This window comes from Canis lupus, chromosome 34 (genome assembly GCF_011100685.1).
Source record: "Canis lupus familiaris isolate Mischka breed German Shepherd chromosome 34, alternate assembly UU_Cfam_GSD_1.0, whole genome shotgun sequence".
Taxonomy (NCBI): Eukaryota; Metazoa; Chordata; class Mammalia; order Carnivora; family Canidae; genus Canis; species Canis lupus.
The window spans coordinates 35,833,036-35,852,470 of record NC_049255.1 but is presented as its reverse complement, the minus strand read 5'-3'; the positions used below and the strand labels follow the sequence as shown (position 1 = coordinate 35,852,470).

The window sequence follows — 19,435 nt, the reverse complement described above, 5'->3', positions numbered from 1 at the left end:
CAAATGTGTAATGAAGGAAGCCTATGCCTGTAAGTCCCACGAGGGCAAGAAATAGCATTTTATTCGTATTTGTAGTAGAGTAAGAACTTCCCTTGAAGGAAAATGATCAGAATCAAATGAGGTGATCTATAGGAGACAAATGTATAAACTATATAAATTACCCCACAGATTTAAAAAAAATCTAATCTAGCCTTTCCCTCTTCTGTTATGGAATACTATGATACTGTCATCACATCAAAATCATGAGGATCTAATTTTGTTTTTGCAGAAGTCATCTGGGGGAGGGAGTTGAGAAATGCATAGGAGACTGCCCTGAGCTGAACCTTTCCCCAAAAGTTTTTGTTTACCAAATCATTCAGGTCACTCTCAGGATCCTCTGACTCCCCTAACTTTGTTTTGAGGTTTATAGTAATTACATCTTTACCTAAGTGCAGTGTTGAAAACTAAAAGGTCTTTGTCCTGTAGAACCCAGATCCCTACATGGCCAGCTCCTTTGGACACAATGGGAGTATGAGTTCAACAGACCTGCATTACTATATCCTTTTATTCCAGATTCCTTTCCCTAATCATTCGCTTCAACACCATATATCCTAAGAGTCTGTGAGACTATTGACAATCCAGAAAGAATTTGTTTGTCAATAGTTTTTGGTGTATTAAAAGCAGAATAGTTAGGAAGCTCATACAAATTGCTTTAACTAAATTCTTGTTTCAAAATCTCATAGTAATTTCAGGTCTCTTGTTGAAATCTGAACATGCTCCGTGATCTATAGAGAACCAGCAAGCTGTTAGACTATTGCCCTTGAATTAGTTTTTCTCTTAAGTGAAGTATATCAGATATGGGTGTGTCGATTAATAAAATACAATCATAATGTTTATTTCTATATGACCTTTGTAACACAGAAGCCAGTAGATTAAACTTCAAGTTGAAAAGAGTGATATTTTTCTTCATAGTATATTCACCTAAAGCTGTGACAGAAATAGTATGTGACCAGACTAGAGAGCGATTTTGTGCTGGCAAGTATGAATTAGAATGCAGGAAGTCTTGTTTTTTTTGCTACCATTTATTAAACAATTTGAGAAAAGTTCCCCCTCCCCAGGATAATTGAGTATATTTAAGAATGGATTTGAATGCTGATTATTTGAATAAAAGAGTATCTGCTGAGAATAGGAGAGTACAAAGCACAAAATTAAAATTGTAATGTAGCCTTAGAAAACAGCCTTTCTAGAATCTCAATCCTCATCAATTTGTTTTAGGGTTGATGCATTAGGGTTGTTTTTGGAGGACGTTGCAAAGTAAGTTAGGGAAGAATATTCTGGATCAAATACAAATGGTTCTTTCTCAATGAGACAAGGTAGATTTCTTTCTCACTATTTTTCTTCAAGGTAATAATTGTGAGTTAGCAGGCCAACATATATTGGAATTTTATTTTTAATGGTATCTTCCCCAGAAAGACATGCCGTGACTTTATGTTGGTCATGGTTAATTTTGAGGAAGCTTCTGAAAATGGAGCAAGTGAGTAAAACAGCCTTACATTTCTATAAATCTTCTTTTAGGAGTAAAATTCATTAAAATGAAATTAAACTAATGAGGAAATTTTAATAATTTTGATGATGATAATAATGTCAATGATGATTCAGACCCCACGGAGATGAACACAGTGCTCTATATATAGTAGAGGCTCAGTAAGTAGCATATGAATTTACATTTTAATCAACAGGGCTGCCATCCTGGTCAACTCCAGAAACTCCATTCATACGGAAAAGAATAAAAATTGTGTTTCTTGGAGTTGTGTAATTATGTGACTTGTTATTAGGGAGGAAGGTTTTTTTTTTTAATTATTATAATTGTTCTTCTCATTTTATGTGACATTAATATACTTTCTTCATAAGACCTTTCTTTTCTTTCTTTCTTTTTTTAAAATTTGTTTCAGAGAGAGAGCATGCAGGGGGAGGGGCAGAGAGGGAGAGGGAGACAAGCAGACTCCCTGCTGAGTGGGGAGCCCAATGCAAATCCTCCATCAGGCAGCTCAGGTCATTATCTCAGGGCTCTCCATCCCACGACCCTGAGATCATGACCTGAGCTGAAATCAAGGGTCAGACGCTTAATGACTGAACCACCCAGGTGCTCCCATAAAGACCTTTCTTTGTAAAACTTCATACACTTCAGTGTGCACTGAAATCCATTTCAATTTATGGAAATGATGCCTTTTGGAAAGGTTTTTTTTTTTTTTTTTAGTATCATTTTGCTTAATAGTGGAATATTGTACTGATTGTTTGTATGATATATTGTGAGGCTGTAACAAAAATTGTCGAGGCCAGACAGCTCCATCAGAAGTTATCATGAACAACACATATGAAGTGTTGATGAGGTGAGTCATCAGAACTCACTATCCGGTTGCTTCTGTTTACATTTTTGTCCTATAAGGGAAAATAGGCATAGGAACTTTCCATTTTCTTTCTTTAGAACATACATGAAAAATTAAAGAGATTTGCCTAGAGCCTTGTTTGAAAAATTGAAAACAGATCAAATTCTGAAGAGAATATATATATATTTACTCCTTTGGGTCCTCTGCATTTACTATCCTCCAGAGATTTTTCATGACTTTTGAATTTGTTTTCTAAAGTTCTTTTCAAAAAGATTTTGAAAACATTAAAAGTGCAAAAATAGAAATTTAATGTATTTTTTAAATTATGGCTTAAGCTTCTTAAGCATAAGGGGTACAATTCTTACATGTTTTTCAATAGTCAGATCTATAAACTGTTGACTGTCCATCAATGATTAATAAATTAATCTATGGTATTACTATTGGCATTAAATTGCAATCTTTAAATTACAATCATTTAATGGTTTATTAAATCTAAGACAAATTTTCTGGATAGGAGTTCCTGAGATACCACATGGTATATTTAAATAATTAAAAATTCTTAGTTCAGTTATTTGCTTTAAATGAGCACCATTTGGATTTTTTTACCCTCCTTTCTGAAGACTGAAGCCACCAAAGGAAAGAACCATTTATGGTGCGTACACCAGATTGCTGAGCTAAATGCCAAGGGAATGCAGACGGACACTGATCTTTCGGATAGTAGGCAACTACCTAAGGCCCCAGGTGATAGAAATCAAGTCTGGGCACCGAGGTTAAATCAGATTTAGTGCATAAGTCTTAGGCTATATCCCTACACATATTCCGTAACTGGAAATGAGGAAGAGGAGGAAAGAAAGGCAATTCCTCATTCTTTTGTGCAGATGACCTTAGTCGAGGTCTAAAAGGTTTAGGCAAAGTTGCTAGCTCCATCTTTTTGTATTTGTATCAAGAAAAGGTCATCAGATGTTCTCTTTGATTCAAAAAGCACAACCTGGTCTTTCCTGCTACCAGTAAGGTTGATCTGTTGGCTGCTGCCAGCAGGAGGGTTTCAACATTCTCTCTTATGTAATTTTTCAATCAGATCGCTAATATCTAAATGAAACAGTGGCAAATAGTTACACAAATCTTCATGGATAAAATATACTCAGACTGTCAGGCATTTGAATTTATAGCTCTATTCTTAACTCTTTCAGCTTTTGGGAGAATTTTAGGGCAAAATTGAGGTCATGTTCTTGCTTGGTTGACTTAGATGCAAGACCCTGTCTGAAAGGAAAATGCAGGTTGCAAGAACCTTGCTTTGCTGAGCCCCAGTATCAGAGTTGTTACGCCCTCCAGAGCTGCCGTGCTCTTTGAAAGAGTAGAGAGGGTTGAAAAAGTGTTTCCACAAAGAGGTTGGGAATGCATTCAGACAGTGCCTGTCCGTGAAGTGCCCCTTTCTGTGTAGGCACTGATCCACTACTGAGAATGGAGTAGAGACCAACTCAGAGAGAAGGGCCTCCCCTCAAGCCGCCTCCATTCTGGAGAGACATGTCCAATACACGTGGTAGATAAACAGAAGGTGTAACTTCTCAGATGGTAGTCAAATGGGGGAAGAGGGCAGTAAGAGGGAGGAGGGCAGTAAGAGGGCCGAGTTGATGGACCGGAAAGGACTCCTGGAGTTGACCAGGATGGCAGCCCTGTTGATTAAAATGTAAATTCATAGACTACTTACTGAGCCTCTACTGTATATAAAGCGCTGTGTCCATCTCTGTAGGGTCTGAATCATCATCATCATCGTCGTCATTATCATCATCATCATCAAAATTATTAAAATTTCCTCACTAGTTTAATTTCATTTTAATAAATTTTACTCCCAAAAGAAGATTTATAGAAATGTAAGGCTCCATTTTACTCATTTGCTCCATTTTCAGAAGCTTGGAGAACCTTGCAAAGTAAGTTAGGGAAGAATATTCCGGATCTGATACAAATGGTTCTTTCGCAATGAGATAAGCTAGATTTCTTTCTCACTACTTTTCTTCAAGATAATAATTGTGAGTTATCAGGCCAACATATATTAGAATTTTGTTTTTAATGGTGTCTTCCCCAGAATGACTCTTTGGGCAGGTGAAGGAGCAGAGTGAAAACATGAGTGGAAAGGGAGAAAGGCACCGTGCCTGGAGTGTGGGTGGGGAACAGGAGGTGAGGCCAGAAATAGGACCCCACAGTTGCACTAGCCACGCTTAACATCGTCATTTACCCAGAACATATAGAAAGTACATCACTACTATATACATACACACTTTTACTTTTTTACTATTATATATATATACACTATTATGTGTGTGTGTGTGTGTGTGTGTGTATATATATATAAATTTAATCCTTATTATTTTATACCTGTTGGATAAGGAAAAATTTGGCCCAAAGTAGCTCCAGACCCCATAAATCATACCAGGGCACCTCGGGCCTCCTCCAAAGCCTTCCTGACTTGGTTTCCAGGCTCCTCAGCTCAGCTCTCTGGCTCCCTCCGAGACCCCAAGTCGCAGGCAAGAGGCCCTCCTCGCCCCCCTGGCCAGCCCTCATCCCTCAATCTAAGCGGGAGGCCTAGAAACGTGATGGCAGAGAAAGGATTACACTGGAGTCAGGGAAACCTTGCCCTCCCGGAGAGGAAGCTACCTGACTGGTCAAGGTCGGATTGCAGCTAAATTTAGCTGGAAATCGGTGCATTTCTGAGCCATTTAGCTACCCCCCCCCGCCCCGCGCCCCAATCCAGCCCTGCCCAGAGCTCGGGCCAACCCCAAGTTCCTGCTCACAGTGTCCTCGTATTTGGCCGGCGCCCCAGTCTCAGGCAGGAGGAGGGTGCAGGCTTCCGAGGGGCGCCCCAGCTCTCAGCCCGGCAGCTGGCTTCCCAAGACCCATGTGTCTACAGACGAATCGCCCTTGTCCTTGCTGGCCACCCGTTTACCTGATTATAAATATGCAGGAGCTGTCCTGCGTTCACCAAGTGGCATTCTGCTTTCAAACATCCTTTTGTCCTCTGGCCCCCCTTCCCAAAGCAGGGTTTGCAGGCCTTCGCGTGGGAAGTGCGGGGCTACTGCAGGCTGTGCGGGCTCTGACACGTCTGTTGGGGGCAGAGACTCAGGCTTCGCAGAGGTCTGGGTTTGGTGCTCTTGTGGGTGGGACCATCACCGGGCCTAGTCACTCCCTGGGCCCTGTGTGGGGGAGCCCTGTTTGGATGCTGTACCTTGGCTGCCTTCAGGAGACTTGCCTTCTTGAATCCTCAAGAGCCTAAAGTGGGGAATGGTTGTCCCTGATAAAGCAGAGCGTTGCTCATCTTATTCTTTCTACAAATACCAAATGATGCTTCCCTTATTTCCTGGAAACCGATCAACAGCAACAGCACGATCCCTATATCCCTTCATTTGAGGAGCTTGTGTTGGATAACCCTTATATTTTAAGCTTAAAGTTTCATCACAATTTATACCTTATTTTTTTTTTTAAGATTTTATTAATTTATTTGAGGGAAAGAGAGTGAGAGTGTACCTGTGCTGGAGCACAGCAAGCAGGAGCTGGGGCAAGGGCAGAGGGAGAGAGAGGAGCAGACTCCCCACTGAGCAAGAAAGTCTCATTCATTCGGGAATTTGATCCCAAGACCCTGGGATCTGGACCGGAGCTGAAGGCAGACGCTTAACCGACTGAGCTACCCAGGTGCCCTTTGATTTATGTTTTAATCAAACAGAACAATGTATTCCTGAATCGAGCTGCCAGTAATTAAAAACTATAACCAAACATTTGAAAAAGAGGGAAAGGACACATGCGCTGTAAAGAGTTGTTGAGAAATGAAAATAGGCTGTTCTTTCAAAAATTAATGTAATTAGCAAAATTATACCTCTGTGTGCAAGTATCATAAACCAAATTGTATCTGGCCCCAGTACTTTTCTTTATTAGGTTTTTGTTTGTTTGCTTTAATTCAGAAAATGCCCCCTAATTGGGAGACAGCAAAGATCTTGGAATGAGTCTCTTACTCATATCAAAGCCAGGTGGAAAGTGGTCTTACGGGTCATGGCTATTGGGTATTACCTGTGTTCCAGAAGACCATGCATGTTGGAATCTGAGAAATATGCCCCTCATCTGTAAATGCTAAGCAGAGAAAGAACAATGCCACCTCCCTCGCCCTCCTCTCACCCACTGTGGGAGATCCCTGAGGGCAAAGCCTTATCTTTTGATATTTGTGCCCTTGTGGAGAACATGACTTTTAGTAGAATTCAGCATTCACGGAGTACCTATTAAATGTCGAATTCTTTTAAAGCAGGGTTTCTCAGTCTTGACTCCATTGATATTTTGCGCCCAATCATTCTTTGTTGGGGGAAGGGAATGTCCTGCACATTGTATAAGGTCTAGAAGCATCTTTGGCTTCTACCCACAAGGTATCAGTAGTACCAGTCATGACAATCCAAAAAAAGGCCCCAGACATCCCCAAATGCCTTTTGGGGGCTGAGTGAAAACTGTCCCTTAAATAGGGTGAGGTAGAGAGTTTAACTGCATTTTTTTTAGGATAAAACATATATGACTTTAAAATTCACCCGCTCATCTATGCCTATACCTATACCCACATCCGTACCCATATCCATCATACCCATCATACCCATTCTATTACCTGTATCTCTACCTATACCCATCTTTATCCCCATATCCACACCAATACCTATACCTATACCCACACCCATACCCTACCCATCCTCATACCCACACCCACACCATCTATCTGTGCACATACACATTCTTACAGGATCCTTACACAGGAGACATTTGGTTGGAAGCACTCATTGTAGTCTTTTTTTTTTTTTTCTCCATGGGAATCATTATGACTCCAGTAAATTGCTCACTAAATTTCATCTGTCGCCTGCGTTCCTGCTCAGATACAACTAAAGCCTATTGAAATTGATTTTTGTGTCAGCCACAGAGCAGGGATTCAGTAAGAACATGAAAGCTTCCCTTTCATTACTAGTCCTTTTTCCCCGCATTACTTTAGATTTGGTGGGCCCTAATTATATTCCAGTGCTTCTCCTGCTGACATTTCTTTTGTTTTAATTAAAACTTCTGGAGGTTTGAGGACACTGTGGGAGAGAGTTTATTCATCAACAGCCCTGATAAAGAGTCAAGTGGGTCCCTATTTGCGTCCCTGCTGCCCGAGCACGATAGCTGGGGACACAGTGGTCCTTGCCTTTTGTTTTTTCCTTACCACTCCTGTGCCATCCTTTTCTTCCCCCAGAACTCCAAGCTTCCAGACCTGCTCTTGCTGCTGCTGCCACAGACACGCTATTATGAAGTAACCCAGACGGCACTGTGGGCAGACCGGCTTCCTATTGAAGCCATAAATTAGGTGAAAATGAAATGCAGCACTGTCTTTTCTATCATCATTATTATTATTTATCTCTGCCTTGCTGCCTATGGTGCTTCGTGGTGCAAAGCCAACCCACTCGCTCCTGACCACGTGGTGGTAAATCTCCAAAAAGCCCAGGCTGGTGTGAGGCTGTAATGACAAACCGATGCAGGCCCCGGGAGAGGATGTAATACATCTTCTTAATCTGCAGCTGGGAAGTGGAATGGAGTGGGCCGAAGGGTCTGTCACTTGCCCCCTGAAGTAGCCCACAAAGACAGAGCTGTTGATTCAAAATCTGACAAAATGAGGTGCCCTCCTCCAAGAGCAGTTGGATGTGTCGGGAAAAAAGAAGGCAGAGAGGGAGGTGCTTGAGCAGGGTGGCACCTGGGCCTTACCTCTCTCTTGTCATATCTTTGTCTCCCTGTCCCTTTCCTCTGTCAGGTAAATTGTGAGGTCATGAAGTGCAGAGCGCTAGTGTCTGCTCACGCCTCCGGGCCTCACTCCTATGACCCAAGGGTGTTGGTTAGCAGAGGGAAAGGAAAACAAACCCAAAATCTTCTTGAGCAAAATACTCCTATCAGACCAGGTGGCCTCTTCCTCCCGTTACCATACTGGGAACTGGCCTTACAGTCCCTTATATCTTAAGGGAAAAGCTACCTGCCTCTCGTAGGTAGATAGTTCTCCACATTCTGTCATGCTTCTCCAGGTTAAGCCAGGATGGATCACTAGGGTCTCTCCGTTCACTGTGATTGGAGGCAGCTTACAAGGTCCACTAGGTCCAGCAACTATGTTTCCAGGTGTGATTTAACACCTACTCTTTGTCCAATGCTGTGCTAGGCCACGGCAGAGGATTAAGCAGATGTAAGGCCAAGTCCCTGCCTTTGAGGAGCTTGTGGTTTCAGCGTCCAGCAGCCGTGTACTTGGTGCACTGAAGGCCCAAAGGCACTGGGGAGTCAGGGAACTCAGAGGAGGGACAAGTTGGTTCCAGTAGGATTCACACCGTCTAGTCTAAACTCTTGAGGGCTGTCCACCGTAGCATTGAACTATCATAGACTGCATCGAGATCAGCCTGTCTGTGTATGGTAGGGGCATTACTGACCTCTATCATGCAACCCATGCATTTTAAGACACTGGCCTCTGAAACTAATATTAATTGCTTAAAAAAAAAAAAAAAGACTGTGCTTGGACACTCAGATTTCAGAGTACAAAAAACAAAACAAAAATAACCACTGAGAATCAACATAAAGTTGTTCCCTTTTGCTTTTTAAAAATTAAGAACACTTCATGAAGGACATTTTTCCACCAACAGTCTTAGAGTAAAGAAACCTACCTGAGTTGAATACCTCTGGCTTATCTGGGGGGAAGAAAAAAGCCACAGACAAGGTCCTTATTTTCTTCCTTCCAATGAAGTTGAGTATACTCATCATCCTGGACTGGTGTCCAGGAACCAGGGACTTTAAATACCATCGATGTCTACAGGGGCCACCCCGACTCAGGTAATAGTGGGGGGCTGTTGGCCCACGTGGGGAGAGGTGGAACACTGGGGAAGCCCAGGAGTTGGCTGCAGACACACATTCTTTCTCTATCTTTTGTACCCCTACATCGAGGAGGCTCGAATTTCCGAGAGGAATTATCTTCCCAGCAATTACTGTCCGAAAGCCACTGAAGACTGGTAATTCCGTGGAATAAATGAGAGGAGAGCCCATGAGATCTTTGGTCTTGTGTTCCTCTCCTTGGGTGGAGAGAAGAGGTTCCTGGGAAGTGTGTTCTTGGCTCACAGCCACGGCCAAGAGACTGGTTCTGCTACTTTTTTGAGCTCTCACCACCCTGCAGCCTGTCTGCCTCGTCACTGCTGTCACTTCAGCTGTGTGTGTCTTTCCTGGGTACAGGCATTAGGCTCCCTGCCATGGAATCTGCATACATTAACTATTGTCTGCTAAAAATTGTGACTATTTGATTTTTTTTCCCCCTTTAATCATCCATTTTGATTTATAAACTGAGCCAAACTGGCAGCCCTGAAGACAGGAATCCTAGTTTCTAACAAAGAAAAATGAGACAGTCTTTTCTTGCCCACCCTGTGTCTGTGAGCAAGCCTTGGTTCTCAGTTGGCCCAGCCCTGAACAATCTTGAAAACAATCCATTTTCTGCCTGGCAGAGGTGCCAAGCAGAGGAATTCACAGTGAGTGGTGTGGAGATGGGGAGCTGTTGCTTGGGAACTGTCCTGTGTCAGCACCTTGCTTCATCTTTGCCACAAGTCTGGAAGCACTGATGGCTGGATCACAGCTCTACGGCACGGAGAGCAGGACTTTTTAAAGCTCCTGATGAACCGCACATGTGGGCCAAGGGAAAATAAGTCCTTATTTAACCTGGGGAAACCCTAGGAGTAGACGCTGGTCCAAATATATCCTGTGACCATTCTTGTTCCTTGATCAGAAGGCTCTCTGGAGTCTTTCCATAAGGTGGTTTGGTCTACTTCTTTGCCTCAAGACATGTTGTGTCAAAGGAAGGCCGCATTCTTGAAGATGTCCGGTAGGTATCTAAACTATGCTTTAATCTTAACTGTGACTAGAGAATCCAGAGTTCACCCTCCTCGTTATAGCTCAGAGGGGAAGCTAAAACCAACTTCTGGTCTCTGTGATCTGTAGAGAGGGGGAGTATATTGGCCTCTCTGTCGAGTTGAAAGAAACTTCATCCACTAAATTCAGCTTCTCCTGTCTTATTGATGAGTGGGGTGATTGAAACTCTTGCTCACAGGCCCACCCCATCTGCTCCTGTACACTTTGGGCCTGGATAGAAATGGAAGGAACTGGGAGAGACTGATGTGGACATATGGATGGTGTTGACCAAGAACCTGAATACAACCCTCAGCCCTTACGGCTTGTTCCAGTTCACTAGTTAGCAAATATTTACTCTGAGGCCCTGCTGTGCCAAGCACGTGGGAGGAGCAGGGTAAATATATATCCAAGCCATTCCCGGGTCCTGCTGAGTATCTCTTGATTCCATCCACTCTTTACCCTCTCCCTTACTTCCATCCTGGTCCAAGTTGCCATCCCCTCAGCTGAATTAATTATTACCATTATAAATGTTATTTCTTTCCACCTTCTTTTCTGTTGCCTCTGCTCTCTGCCCTGCCCCTGGAACAATCTTTTCAAAACACAAACTTGGTGACTTTACACCCTTGCTTCAGACCCTGTAGAGGCTGAGGCTGCCCATTGGTCTTAGGATAAAGGAAGAACTGCTCAAAGTAGCCTGTGAGGCCCTGTGGACTTGCTAGACACTTTCTCTCTACCCTGCCATAGCGGCCTACTTTTAGTTACTGAAATGCTCTGATAACTATAGCATAACAGGACCTTTGAACATGCTCCCATGATGCTTGGGCTTGCTTGTTTTGTATAATAAGTCTGGAAACAGCTCCTCTAATATTTTAGCTCGTCTCTTTTCCTTGGCAATGTTATAAGAGCCCCCAGCTGCATCTTATCTAATGGTTGCAGCTTAGGCTCATTGTTTCCCTCCTCGACTATCCATTTTACGTCTCTTCTCCTTGGTTAGCATCTTTGCTGGTCTCTGTGGCTGACTTGTTGAGGTGACCTGATCCTCATTCCTGAGAAGTCTGAGGCATGCCTACCATGTCTTTCTCAGGCTTGACTGCCTCTCTTGTCCCTCTACCAAAATCCTGGGTGGCATTAAAAAAAAAAAAAAAAAATCTTATCTTCTGAAGCCTGAGAGTAGGAAAAGCTGAAGCCCAGACTCAGGAATTAATTATCAGGGTAGAAGAAAAAGGATGAATCCCCAATTCAGGTCTGATTGGGAAGGAATAAGACTGAAGCTTGGAACAGAGGCATCCAAGTTGATACACTTGAGAGCCTGAAACCTCCGATTTCTCCAGCTCCTCTGAGTCCACAGCAGTGATGTTCCCATCTTATTTAAAGGTAGGCCTCAGGAATTAGCCTCACCTCTCTGATGATTTTCACAGGTTGCTTTCAGTTGATGATTAATTGCTCTTGGCTTTTCTTTCTTGTTTTTTTTTTTAAACTCTAGTATATAAGTGGCTCTCAGCAAAAGCCATCTGGTTCCATTTTTTAAACTATTCTTTCTTCCGGATCTCTCCAACATTGGAAATATTGGACTCAATTGTGTCCAATAGGCACCTGTATCCTACTCCATTTCCCCAGTAGTGAACATCTTGACAGTGCTCACTGTCAGGTGACACTGCTACAATATGCCAGAGGCTATGCAGGAGCCACTGCCACCAGTGATGGGGATCTCCTTGACAGCTACTCTTAGAGTCTGTTTCCTCGAGCCATTCTTGTCACCGACTGTCTTAGGTGGAGTTCCCCTGGAAACAGACCCTGAGATGGAGATTTACATCCAGGAATTTTATGGAGGAGTGGTCTTGGGGTCTACACCTGTGAAGAAAAATGGAATTGTGCAGAAGAAAGAGTATAACTGCAATGCAGTCTTATAAAGACCACAGCCATCCCTAGGAAGTCAGGAGCTGAGATGGTCCTTCAGAATTGTCCCTCTTTAAGACAAGAGGGCGGACCGTTATACTCTTGTGTCAACCAGTCATTGATTTGGCTGTCTCCAGGTGGAAGCATGTGCCTGGCAGTGCTTTTGTGGTTGAAGCCAATTCCCAGAGATTGAACTGGCTGAGAGCTGTCAGATGTTTCAGTTTTGAAGGGAGAATCTGGGTGGTCTCCTACAGTATCAATGATAGATGGACGGATGGATGGATAGATAGATAGATAGATAGATAGATAGATAGATAGATAGATAGATAGATAGACAGACAAAATCATGACATTTGATCCATGAAACAACAGCCATAACCACATGTGCTACCCTCAGATTTTTTTTTTTTTTCCATTTGATTTTATCTTCATGGTCCTTTGTGGCTTTTTGTTTGTTTGTTTCTTTGTTTTTAAGTAAGCTCAGTGCCCAACATGAGGCTTGAACTCACAGCCCCAAGCTCAGGAGTCACATGCTCTACCAACTGAACCAGCCAGGCACCCCAATTTTCATGGTTCTTAGCGATGCACAATTTGAAAATCACAGCGTTGGATATGACCATTAGGGTTCGTGTAGGATGCCATGGAAACACAATTGTTCCAATTAGGAAAGTGCGCTTGCAATTAGGAAAGTGAAGTCTTCCTCAATAAAGGTGAGATCTAATCTAACCTACACGCGAGGAGCTAAAAACATTCTACCTGTGTGTGAGTCCTTGAACAGCACGGAAGGAAATGGTAGAATGTCTGCATTTTCCACAAACCCAGTTTGCTCCTCTGCTCTGCTGGAAACAAATGTATTTCAGTGACCTAGAAATGAAAGTACTCTTTCTTCCAGGCTAGCCTCGGGCTAGTCGCTCTAAAGCCATCTTGCTGTTCCTTAGAAAAGAACAGCAATAACAGAGCCAAGGCTTACAGGGCTATTTCAGACAAAACCATTGTTTTTCCTTTGCATTCATCTGAGGGAGGAGGTAAAGGGGTAGAGTACTATAATCCTTGAGTGATTTAGATTTCACAGCAGTTATTTTGTAAAGAACAAGAATCAGCATATATATTTTTTGACTTCAAGTGTGAGATAGAAGAAAGGAAGAAGGGGAGCAGAGTGTGTTCGGATGTGTGTCTGAGGATGGGACTGGACCACGCTCACCAGTTCTGAGTGACCCCACACCCTTTGCTCTCCCCAATTTGATGCTCATTCTTCCTCCTTTTTTGTGGGCCTGCTTGTTATGCTTGAGGACGTGATTGACAATAGGCTTTGGGTCCTACTGGAATACCAATTATGCTTTCTAGTCTAGATTTAGTCTGTTATTTTTGTTATTGTTGGCTATTTCAGGAAAAAAAAACTTCTTTCTTTTATTAAAAAAATGACTCAGCAACTGCAGTCCAACAAGATTTTTTTTTTTTTTCGAATTTTTGTGGAGAAAAAACTGTAACCCTTTTGTCTCCCTTTAAAGTTTCTCCCCCCACCAACCAGGATCAAAAAATTTTTTTGTCCTTGGTTGAATATGTATTTTAGATTCAAATTTAGATGGAGTTCCCTGTTTATATTTTTCGTTTCTTTTGGAAGTGGAAATAAATTAAAATTAGGAGTAGTGTTAACTTTTCGCTTTAAAATTCTCCTGTAATAACATCCTCCCATGTTGCCTTGCCCTCAAATAAAAAAGATTTTTTTTTTTTTGGATCCTACCTGAAATAGAGATAAACAGTTCAATGTTTCACCCCTGTGATGTAAAATATGAAAGGAAGGTTTGTTTAAGAATTTCTTAAAATGTTCACGATAAGTTTTAATTCATGGGCTGGATGGCAGATGCGTGAGAGAAGAGGAGGTGTCCTGCGTTTGAGGTCCTCATTAATTGTGAGATTTTGGCCTCATCTCTAAAAGGGTCTTGGATTAGGCACTTTAGGGGCTCCTCCTATTAATTTATTTGTGATTTTATGAAGTTGCCTCCTTAAACACTCCTAACAATGACTGTGCCTCGGGTTTCTAGGATCTTTAGGTCAGCTGACTCCTGGCTATCTCCTCAAAGTCAGCCTTAATCTGGATCCTAATCTGGGTTGACAGTCTCCAGTGATGTAAAAGGCACCTCGTGCCAGGCGGCCTCCTTTGTGGCCCTCTTCTATCAAAGGGTGACAGTTCAGCAGCCTTCCTATCCCGGAGTGCGGGGGATGTCTTTGCCTGGGACTGAGCTGAGGCTGCTAATTGTTCCATCTCCAGGATCTCATTTAAAGCCCAAACTGCCATCCCGAGGTGTGTTATTCAGTCATCTGTCAGAGCCATCGAGAACTGCTCTTCAGCTTGGGAGTGAAATTGGAAATGGGAGAGAAGTAGGTTATTTTCTTTCTCGGTGTTTTCCTTCAGTGACATGATAACAGTCACTCAAATAAAAGCAAAGACAAAAACAACAACATACCCTATATTCAAAAAAGTAGCAGATATTTAATTTATTTCTTTCAAACTGAGAACCACCCACCCCCTGCCTTGTGTTTGAAATATGAAGTGGATTGCTTCTATTCCTGGCCTCCAACCTGGGCCAAAGGCTAGATCCGCTCGGCTCCAGGGGCTGCTGGTGGAAAGAAGGAGGTGTTGACATGTCCTTGTAACAAATTATTTATTCCAAGAAGATTCCCTGTTTCTTAAGGAGTTGAAGGTCAAGTGTAATGTTTCTCAAACTGTGTATTGACAAGGGAAGAGAAAGAGGTGGCCCTTAGAGCAGACCAGACTTCGCTGGTCAAGCCCTTGCTTGAACCAGGAAGATTCCATTGGAGATTTGTTTTCTTTTGTTTTGGTGGGGATGGGGGTGGGGGTTCTGCTGCAAATGAAGTCAGAGGACAAAGAAGGGAGAATGGGAAGGAAAAACAGAGAGGGATGGAGGGGGACCACTGGTTCTTTGGGCTCAATGTCGTGGTAGAAACATGGACATGTTCGTTGGTGCACAGAGGTGAGGAGGGATTGACAGTGAGATTTCAGGGGAGGTGGTACTTGAGTTGAATCTAACAAGAGTGAGTAACTTTACTGGGGATTCAGGAGCAGAGGAGCATCTTAGGCAAAGAAAACACATTATCAGAGAGGCAAGAAACAATATGGTGCATTCAAAGAACACAAACAGTGTAGTCTCAGGGACCACAGAATAAGAGCGGAGGGGAGGCCCTCAAGGTGGTCCGGCAGATAGAGGGTCGGTTCCCAGGCGGCCGTGCAGGCCACATGCAGGGGTGGGTGTGCCTTTATCCGGCTGTATGGAGCCATTAGGAGAACATCAAGGTGAAACAGCTGTAGGACACCAGCCAGACGCTCTGCATTTGTCTTCCGTTTCCCTACCCTCCTTTAGTGCTTTTGTAGAGAAGCAGCCACTGTTCAAGGTATGATTGATGGCCCTTGCTTTAAAGACTTTATACAGTTTGAACCCTAAATGAGTCTGAACTGCATAGGCTCACTTGTACGAAGATTTTTTTTACATTACATACTGTAAATGTATTTTCTCTGCCTTATGATTTTCTTAATAACATTTTCTTTTCTCTAGCTTATTCTATTGTGGGCACACAGTACATAACACATACAGCTTACAAGATATATGTTGATCGAGGGTTTGATGTTGTCAGAAAGGCTTTGGGTGAACAGTAGGCTGTTAGTAGTAAAACGTTTTTGAGGAGTCGAGAGTTATACATGGATTTTTTGACTGCACAGGGGTCAGTGCCCCTACTCCATGCATTGTTCAAGAGTCGACGGTATTCCCAAAGAGAAGCTGTTGATTGCTTTGCTGAGGTCATCATTACAGTGGCCCAGACTCTTACTGGGACCCAGACAACTCTGGAGACCATTCAGTGTTTGTCAACAGAGGACACTTGCAACTTCTCCCTTGTGTGAAAGGACTTCTACAGGAAAGTAGGATTCCTGGCCTCTGGACACTGAACTGCAGTAGCACTATGCTTCCCGCTCAGTCATGGTGAAAACTGCAATTCCAAGTGTTCTTTGGAGAAAGAGTTGGTAGTAACAATGATACCTGCCCCCTGCCCCACTCCCCACCCCCAGCCACTGTGTCCTTCCCCCCCATGTTTTGCAGACAGGGAAACTAGGGCCCCGATGGGTTACATCACTCTTCCCAGATGAACCTGCTGGTCATGAACAGAACCTAGACCAGAACCAGGCTTCCAGAATTCCAGTCCAGGGCTCTGTGCACTAACACTCCAGGCCCTTCCCTTAGGGTCTCAAAGAGGAAATAAGTAGGAGAGGCTGTGCTCATGACCATATTGGGTTAAGAGTTGCTGCCTCCTTCTTTTAGCTCTTTCCTGACTAAGGAGGAAAGGGAAGGAGCAGAATGGGAAATGGAAAGGTGAAGGGAGCACTACCAGAATCGGAATAAAATGGGTGTAAAAAGCTGGGAGCGATGAGAAGGAAAGGGACAGGCAGCGCCAAACCTATCCCCTCTTCCCAACTACAAGCGTCCATGCCTCCATCACCTGCTGTTTTCATCCACAAACATGCCACTCCAGCTGTGGGGTGACTACCCACCATTCCAGGCCCTGGGAATACAACAATGAGATGTGGCCCTGGCCTTCATGAAACACATAGCCTAGAAGGAAAGACAACATTTAACATTAATCACAAAACAGGGTCATAAATAATCATAGACTGCACCTGCTGACAGCTCATCACTGTCAAACATTCTATATATGTTATGACATTTAATCCTCACTGAGATACCAGGAGTCAGGTACCACTATCTCTGTTTTTCAGATGAAGGTTAGAATGTTAGGGGACTTGACTAAGGTCACGGAGCCGGCATTTGAATCCAGCTGATCTTGGAGACAGTATAATACTTCCTGGTCACAGTCATTGCTGAAATGTATTTTTTTTAAGATTTTATTTATTTATTCATGAGAGACACACAGAGAGAGGCAGAGATACAGGCAGAGGGAGAAGCAGGCTCCCTGCAGGGAGCCCAGTGTGGGATTTGTTCCCAGGACCTGGGGATCCTGACCTGAGCCAAAGGCAGACGCACAACCACTGAGCCACCCAGGCGTCCTCGAAATGTATTTTAGAAGCCACTCATAAAATGCATTTAGAAGGAATGTGTATTGACCATCTTTGCTACTGTCTGAGAATTGGATGTAGATTTTACGTTTTTCAAGGAGCAAGTGTAGAGAAAGCTTCTGTTCGGAGGTTGCCCTCTCACTAGACACTATTTTCTTCGGATTCTGTGTGGTTGACCCTCTATTGTGGTTCTGAAGACCAAAGATGCTTGCTTTAGCCAAGCAGCTGCTTATGCTCAACGCTGCCTCTTTAATCACAAATTTGAATTGATTACTACCTGTTTTGTTTTAGGTTCACGTTTAAGACAAAGATAAATTTACATTCTCAAGTTAGAGCAGAATCCTGTCCAGTTGAAACTGTTACAATACAAGATATTTTCACTGTCCAGGAAACTAAAGTTGCTTCACCTACTATTTTCTGACAGAGGAGATACTGGTGTCGCCTCCACGCGGAGCTTCCTTCCTCCCACAGAAGCCCTTATCTACCACCTTGGAGAGAAGATAGAAACAAATTATTCAACATTGCCTTTTTTGGTTAACTTACCACTATGAAAATAAATCCAAAATCAAAGTGATGGAGATGTTTTTCGAAGTAAATACTACATAGAAATTGATCCTTAAAGCATTTCAGATTTTTTTTTCTAAATATTTTATTTATTTATTCATCAGAGACACAGAGAGAGGCAGAGACACAGGCAGAGGGAGAAGCAGGCTCCCTGTAGGAACCTGATGGGGACTCGATCCCAGGACCCCGGGATCACAACCTGAGCCAAAGGCAGACGCTCAGCCACTGAGCCACCCAGCATTTAAGATTACTGTGTGTGTGTGTGTGTGTGTGTGTGTGTGTGTGTGTGTTTCTGTTTTCCCCATCCATATTCTGTAACAGTCATCTGGGTAATTGTTCTCTATAGGTGGAACTGAATGTGGACATTGCTTATCAGAACTAAATCTTTTATTATTTTTTTTCTTTACAGGGTCGTCATGTTAAAACGGGCCAGCTTGCAGCCATTAAGGTCATGGATGTCACAGGGGTAATGTATCTTTATCTTCCATCTCAGTAGCTCTATATTTGTGATAGAGAAATTAGTGATAAAAAAATTGTTTTTCAGAAATAGAATCTTCCTAAACATCTAAGGTCTTTCTCCACTGAGCTTAATGTAAAGCAGTTAAGAGTATTGAACAGCTGACTGCAAAGACCATGGATAAATCACTCTAATTAAATTAGATACCTACCCACTGCCTTCTATAGTTAGAGTGAATAACGTGTGTTGAAAATTTACATAAACACAGCCACGGATATTTGCCTATGAAGACAGAACACGGATTTGAAGGTATTAAAAGAATAATACTGAGATTACACAGAAGAGATGGGTCTTAACTGTTTCCCCAAAGGTCCACCTAGTGCTGGAGTAGATAAGAGTTTGGGTCACTACTGCAATTTGATTAGGGCCTTTTCACATGAATATTTCTCTCCTCCAAAATATTGACCAAAAAAAAAAAAAAAATCCCAATAACCAAAAATTCTTATTCTGGAGCAACACTGAAATATAACTTCTGCCTGGAAGGTCAAAAGCAATCTAAGGACTAGACTTCATTTTAAATAAAATCTAATGCTTTCAATCCTTTTTGCTAGGTCTCTTTAAAATATTTAATGCCTTTTTGAGAGTACAGAGCAAAAATCAGACTTGAAAGGACTCACCGGACATCAAAAGCATATTAATAATTTTCTGTTGTTTGGAGATTTTTCTGAGATGTCTGCACACTATACATAAAAACTAAAGGACCTAAGTCTTCCATTCAACCCGGAAGTGGTTTATTCAATGTAAATAGACATAGAACAAATGAATCACACAAAGATAGCAAGAGCCAACATATAATAAAATTAAAAAAACACACACACACAATATATCTGCTTGTCAGATCTCAGTCTACATCCTTTTGGCCCTGTTTGTTACCTTTGATAAGTAGATATTATATGGTACATTGTCTACCATAATCCTAATTTCACTAATGTTCATTTATACCATGTATTGTACTGATTTCCTTTCCTTATTTATTATTGATCTGAATTTGTCTTTAAATTATATGAATTTTTCACCAGCAAAAAAAAAAAAAAAAATTATCCCCATGTTTCTTAGCATTAAAGTACCACTTCCTTTTATTTGTCCTTTTATTTG

At 42.4% G+C, this 19,435-nt stretch overlaps 1 protein-coding gene across 7 annotated transcripts in view; it reads left to right on the top strand.

The window, feature by feature from the left end:
- Positions 1 to 19,435, top strand: part of TNIK (TRAF2 and NCK interacting kinase) — a 376,466-nt gene that overhangs the window by 204,813 nt on the left and 152,218 nt on the right. For all 7 annotated transcript variants that reach the window (XM_038583888.1, XM_038583893.1, XM_038583891.1 and 4 more), the window contains exon 3: positions 18,233 to 18,289. In XM_038583888.1, the coding sequence (XP_038439816.1) occupies positions 18,233 to 18,289 (57 nt within the window). The remainder of the gene's footprint in view (positions 1 to 18,232; positions 18,290 to 19,435) is intronic.